The 7,174-nt window shown below is 41.1% G+C and overlaps 1 protein-coding gene across 1 annotated transcript in view; it reads right to left on the reverse strand.

Annotated features, from left to right (window-relative positions):
* Positions 1–1,025: 1,025 nt before the first annotated feature.
* NLN (neurolysin (metallopeptidase M3 family)) overlaps positions 1,026–7,174 on the reverse strand; it is a gene marked incomplete at its 5' end in the record, with an annotated part of 19,036 nt that continues 12,887 nt past the window's right edge. Inside the window, 2 exons of the mRNA XM_009876024.1 lie at positions 1,026–1,380; positions 4,209–4,345. Coding sequence (XP_009874326.1) covers positions 1,246–1,380; positions 4,209–4,345 — 272 coding nt within the window. The remainder of the gene's footprint in view (positions 1,381–4,208; positions 4,346–7,174) is intronic.

Here is a 7,174-nt window from a genome sequence, read left to right on the forward strand (position 1 = left end):
CTACAGCTGAAATGATTACATATAGGAAGCTTTATTGTAGCACCTTATGCTACACTGAAAGGAATAGGAAAATCTTGGATTGACTTATAGCATTCCCACAGAGATATTTTCTTCCCTTCATTCCTTATGTCTATTTCAAAATAATTCACAAATCAACTGAAACCATTATAATTGCTCAAGTATAACTTCTCAGTTCCAGTGTTGATGCAATCTTAATAACAAAGATTTGATTTGCAATCATCAACAAAAAAGAAAAAATGGTGTAGGAACTGCCAAGGTCATAGATTTTGGCTGCTTTCTTCAATGAAGGGAAGAAATAGTAGCTCAAATGGTAGTTTTGGCTTTTTTTTTTCTTTTTAGGTACATATATATATATGTGATCATCACCATCATGACTTGGCTTCGCGAACGAAGATATGGGAAGGGCTCTACCCACACTTGCTACAAGCGCACTGATGGCTAAAAAGGCCGATGCGGGATAGGCAAGTCCGGTTGCAAAAGGCACAGCAGAAAGTCTCCTTAGGCGGTATTGGCGAGGCGCGGTTCTAACTGTGTTGTCTTTTCTCCTTGAGATTAATTCTACGTGTGTTCTCAAAGGAGGCAGCAGCGTTATAGATGGTGTGTCTCCATGTCTCCCGATTGGAGGCCAGAGTGGGCCACTGATGGTATCAGTTTATAAATTATACTATCAGAAAGAAATCTCAGAGTATCACACAAGTATCTCTGCTGTAAAGCTATCTGGGGCAGGTTTTCAGTCTTGAAAGTTGTCAGGAAGCTGGACTGAGCCCAACCCTGACGAAATAAAACGCTACCATCCCATCAAAAACATTGGTGAGCCACCAATAAAATAGAAGAAGATAGAATAAGAATGAATCTGGTTTTTTTTATTGCTGGTAGTGTCCTTTTTATCCCCTCTAGTTTTCACATTCATTCACAAGAAACAGTTTAAGTGCACCTATTAAGAGAAACATGGCATCAATCTCCCATACTAATTAGTATTATTTCATAACAATTAAAAAAAAATTACCACGCAAATTCCTCAGTTTCTGCACATCTCTATTTTCTCCCTGATGTGTTGAATTTTGTAGCCCTATGCAATTTAAAAACTCCACATTTTTATTTATACAATTAAAAAAAAAATCATCAAAAAGTGACCCAATTTCCCTAGAGTGATACATAGTTTAAATGTGAAACACATTGACATTTCCAGCTCATTCCATACTGGGAAGCCATCACAAAGGATGTTTACTGAACACCTAATCCCTTACTCAACAGGAAAGCCCTCTGACTTGGTTTACGCTCCAAGAAATTTTGTAGCATATCCATCCCATCCAAAGATCCTCCAGGTTTCAAAATGAGGTTTCTGTATTTCATCCCTGCCTGATAAAAGATAAAGCAGAATGTTAGTATGTCTTACCTTCTGGACTACTTCTTTTCTGTATGTTGGGTATTTAAAAATCTAGTCATGATTAAACACCTTCCTTCCTTCTAGATTTTCTTAACATCAAATCAGGATACAGCACAAGTATAATGTAGATCTGCTGGAAGACCTCAAAAGACCAGAAATTTAATCTATTCTCAAATAAATTTTTTTCTTGTGCTTTTACACTGTTTTGGAAGCTGCAGTCACAGCCTGTGTAGAAGACATTCTGTAAAGGGTAACACAGGCATAATTTCCACACCATCTTCAGTGATGGGGTATCTCTGTGACTGACTGGCAGAAAAAGGGAACCTAACATTCATTCTCTCCTAACTCATGAATTCTCTTTTGTTAATCTCAGTCTGGTCAATCAAGAAGATAGTTCAGAGGTAGATATCAAATTGAGGAATGACTTGGCATATGCACACATATTACATGCACAGTGGTATATATAATATATGCAAACACTTCTAACTCTCCCATTAAAGTAATGCCTCAGGTTTTATTTTCAGGAAGATGCACTATTACTTCATAAGGAATGGATCCATTTAAAAGAATGAGCATAGCTTCTGAGGCAATAGTAAGTAATGAGGACTTCCCTAACAAGGCTTCATATTTTACAGAACATATCTGGAGAATTTTGGGCTTCTGAGACATAAACAAAAAAATATCGTTTTGCATGCAGATGTCACAGATGCTTCTGATATTGAAAAAAACAACATTCTTTCTTTTAGTCACTGTATATACACATATATACTTCCCCCACATGCAAAGCTATGAGATTACAGGATCACACCACTTCCTGATAGCTGCACTGCAGAAACAAGCACAAGTCTTTTTAACTGATGGAATTCCATGACTTAATTGCACTGCCAATCTCTCCAAATTACAGCCGCAAAAAACTAACCCCTCCCCCAAAATAATTCACTGAAGCATTGCTTATACTTCAATATTTGTGTTAGTTTCCTGACTGTCAGCAGCAGATGAACATATTGTTACTTGTAGATTAGAAGTGTTACAGTACACTTGAGATATTGCTGTTGTCTCTCCAGAGTCAGCACATTGCTCAGTTCTAGGGAGATTAGAAGTTATCTCAGATAATATGCAAGAATTATGAAGGAGTATGACAAACAATTATGTTAGAGTTAAGTTTTTGTTGAATAATTTTTACAGATATAGTCTCTGAAACTAGTTGTTATAACTTTTGCTCAAAACAGGAAGAAAAGTTTTATTCTTACAGGAATAGGTAAGCCAGATTGCTAAAAGACTTAGTCATAATACCATAACCATTTTCCTCTCCTGTTGTTCTGAACACTAAATCTAGTTGTAATGAAATACGAGTAACTACAAAAATCATACTGGTATCTAGTATTTGTTTATGAAACATTGTTTGCCTCATCCTGTGGAACTATTGCATTCACCTGGAATGCAAATAAGGAAAACAATTTGAAAGAGAAACAATTTGAGAAGATAGCATTGCTCTGAAAAGGGAGGGAAATTCTCCATGGAGATACCCCTGAAGATATATCAGCATTCAAGTAAAGTGTGTGTGTACACACCTATGCGAGAGAGTGACATGCACAGACAAAAATAATCATTATTCTTCCTCACAGTCTGGATAGCAGGCTTCACATTAAAAGAAACACTAGTTGCGTTTTAACTGAACTATAGCAAATATTCACTCCTAGCATAACTAATTTATTTTTGAAGCTTCCTATACGCAGACAAAGAAGACCAAATTCCCCACCACAGAAAATCAGAATAAAAAGTACTTTCATCCCCCAGGAGAAGTAAAGGTCACAGAGCAATTCCAGCAAATTACAGCTTAGGGGTTTTGACTATACAATCACTCAGGAACAAGTTTTGAGATTAGACAGTAAAGCTGACAGAAAAAAGGTCTGTGATGACACTGGAGAGCATGCATGTGTCAGAATAAAGCACTGATAAACTCCCCTAGTCTGGTACCAGCACCCTTATCCACCTCTCCCAACCACTAACAGTTAAAAAAAGACAGCAAGTCTGACCTATCCCCAAAATTCCATTTTTTAAGATCTATCCAAAGAGCATTTTCTTAAAAAGTTATTTCATTCTCTCATTTAACTTGCTATTTTTGCTCTCTGACAATATTCTCACTGAATAAGCAGGTATGCTTATTCTCACATGTACCTGTCATGGATCCCTAAAACACCAAAATCAGTCTTGACCTCCAAACCTTTTGTCACCTCTCCTCTCAATCTATTCAGTTTGACGCTTTTCTTCACAAAACCCCCTCGGGGTTTTATTGGCCTAACTCCTGCCTTAGCTTTCTAGCCCTCACCCCTCTTCAGACTCCTCTCTTTTTCCAGGTCAAAGTCTAATCTTGTTTACTTTCTCCACCCTTTAGAGGGAAGGACAGTTCTAGAAGTTTTAGTTGCTGTGGGTTGCTGTGGTACCCTTGGGAAAGGGAACAATGAAGACAAATTCCAGGAGAGGAACAGGAGAGTCAAGCACTTTCTGATCTCTACTTTACTTCTCTCTTCTATATTTTTACTGAATGTTTTTAAAATGTCATACTATAATATTAAATACATGACTGTGTAAGGATTGTATTAAAACCCAAGTGCTCTTGGAAATACAAACATGATTATCTTAAGTAATTAACTTACTTATACACCTTTTTGTTGATCTGAACTTGACAGGTACAGAAGAAATACTTGAGATATTACACCTATGGATCATGATTGCAGTTCACATGGTATCAGAGATGAAGTGCAAAAGAAGTCTTCAGTAAGAAGTATTCAACACCTACCTTTGGATTCATTATGCCTTCTTGCTTAAAGCAGCTATAAAAAATGTCCATGGAAAATACTTCACTCCACAGGTATCCATAGTACTGACCATCGTAACCACCTGCCAGATGCCCAAAAGTAGCTGGCATGTTTGTTCCTTGAAAAGTAGATTAACATTAATTTACTTTAAAAAAAAGCAGTAATTTTTTAAATGTATACAGCACTTCAAATTTAGGAGTAATCTAATAAGGAATTTGTTACAACTACTTTGAAACTTGCAACATAAGGGGTCTGGTTATGTGTCAAAGTATTAGCTATATTCTGTTGACTACAAAGGAAATTCAATTTCCAACTTTAGCCTAGTTGCACATCCAACACAGACGTGACAGAACATTTAAAGTAGTATTCACACTATGTCACTCTAAAATATAACCTGCAAAAGGCTGAGTTTTATATGTACCTTATTCTTCCCCCAGAAGAGATCATTAAGACCACCCCAAGTTTCAAAGTAATTATTCCAGCTTCACAAAGTAGCACTCAGCAAAGGGAAGTATGCTGTCTCCGTGGAGCCCAGGTTAGGGACATCACTAGGAAACTTCCTAGTCTGGTAAGGTCCTCGGACTATTACCCATTAGTGGTCGTCCATGTAGGTGGAGATGAAACTGCAACCTGTAGTCCAAGAGCCATTAAAAGGGTTTTTAGGGCCCTGGGACAGTCAGTGAGGGAATCTGGGGCACAGGTTGTATTTTCATCTCTTCTTCCAGTGGTGGGCAGTGCTATTGAGAAACCAAGGAGAATCCAGCGTCTTAATATGTGGCTCTGTGGCTGGTATCACTGCCACAACTTTGGGTTCTTTGACAATGGGATGGCCTACATAGCACCAGGTTTGCCAGCCTCAAGTGGGAGTCACCTTTCCCAAAGAAGGAAGAGGGTCTTTGCCCAAGAGATTTCAGGGCTGATCGACAGGGCTTGAAACTAGTTACAAAGAGGGAGGAGGATAACAATATCAGGCTTGTCTGTGACAAGCTGTGGGATGATATACCAGGGTTAGATGTGCTAATAAAGGCCTTCAACTGGTTACTCTGAGGCGAGCTGTGGACACAGCAGCACAGTTAAAGTCTTACAGAGATGAACCAGGGGCTCCTGAGGTAGTAGGAGCCAACGGGGAAACATCCATAGAACACCTCAAGGGAACTAAGCAGTATTCCACCCAGAAGGTGACACGGCTGACAGCCCAGCTGAAGTGCCTCTACCCAAATGCACGCAGCATGGGCAACAAACAGGAGGAGAGAGAAATCTGTGTGCAGTCAAAGGATTATGATCTGGGGGCAATTACAGAGACATGGTGCAACAGTTCAAATGACTAGAATGTGGTCATGGATGGCCGTTTCCTTTTTAGAAAAGACAGGCCAACAAGGCGAGGTGGTGGAGTTGCTCTTTATGTGACAGAGCAACTGGAATGTATCAAGTTCTGTCCAGGGGTGGATGAGGAGCAAGTTGAGACTTTGTGGGTGAGAATGAAGGGGCAGGCTAGAATGGGTGATACTATGGTGGGTGTCTATTACAGACCACCTGATCAGGATGAGGAAGCTGATGAGGCTTCTACAGGCAGCTGACAGCAGCCTCTCAATCACAAGCCCTGGTTCTCATGGAAGATTTCAACTGCCAAGATAGTTGCTGGAAGGCCTACACAGCCAGCCATCCTCAGTCCAGGAGGTTCCTTCAGTGCATCAGTCACACCTTATTGATGCAAATGGTGCACGAACCAACTAGGAGAGGAGCGCTGCTGGATCTTGTCCTCCCTGACAAGGAGGGTCTGGTTGAAGTAGTGAAGGTTGACGGCAGCCTTGGCTGTCGCGACCCTGCGGTGGAGATGGTGGAGTTCAGGATCTTGTGCGGTAGGAACAAAATTCCAAGCAGGGCCATAAACCTGGACTTCAGCAGGGCCAACTTTGGCCTTTTCAAGGGAAAATTCCATGGGAGAGGGTACTAAAAGGTAGAGAGGCCCAAGAGAGCTGGTCAGTATTCAAGGACCACTTCTTCCAAGCTCAAGATCAGTGCATCCCAATAGGTAGGAAATCAGATAGGGAGCCAGGAGACCCACATGGTTAACCATGTGGATGGCCACTTGGGTGGAATATAAGACTGTGGTCAGAGGATGTAGGGAGGGAACTAGGAAAGCTAAGACCTCTTTGGAACTAAATCTTGTAAGGGAGGTCAAGGACAACAGAAAGGGCTTCCTCAAATACATTGCCAACAAAGCTAACACTAGAGGCAATGTAGGCCCTCTGGTGAATGAGGTGGGTGCCCTGCAGACAGAGGATACAGAGAAGGCAGAGTTACTGAATGCCTTCCTTGCCTCTCTCTACACTGTTGGAGACTGTGCTCAGGAAGCCCCAGAGGAAGTCAGGATAAAGGAGTTGGCCTTGGTTGATGAGAACTGATCTGAACATCCATAATTCCACAGGCCCTGACGGGATGCACCCATGGGTGCCAAGGGAGCTGGTGGAAGTCATTGCTAGGCCACTCTGCATCATTTTTGGCAAGTCGTGGGGAACAGGAGAGGTGCCTGAGGACTGGAGGAGAGCAGATGCCACTCCAGTCTTCAAAAAGGGCACGAAGGAGGACTCGGGTAACTACAGATCCATCAGCCTCACCTCCGTCCCTGGAAAGGTGATGGAACAATTTATCCTTGGCGCTGTCTCTAGGCATATCAAGGATAAAAGGCTCATTAGGAGCAGTCAGCATGGCTTTGCCAAGGGGAAGTCATCTTTGACCAACTTGATAGCCTTTCATGAAGACATAACCAGATGGATAGATGATGGCAGTGCAGTGGATGTGGTTTATCTGGATTTTACTACAGCATTTGACACCATCTCCCACAGCATCCTTATCGCTAAACTGAGGAAATGTGTTCTGGATGACTGGGTAGTGAAGTGGGCTGTGAATTGGTTGAAGGGAAGAAGCCAGAGAGTTGTAGTCAATG

The sequence above is a fragment of the Apaloderma vittatum genome, unplaced genomic scaffold (genome assembly GCF_000703405.1).
Source record: "Apaloderma vittatum isolate BGI_N311 unplaced genomic scaffold, ASM70340v1 scaffold17829, whole genome shotgun sequence".
Classification (NCBI taxonomy): domain Eukaryota; kingdom Metazoa; phylum Chordata; class Aves; order Trogoniformes; family Trogonidae; genus Apaloderma; species Apaloderma vittatum.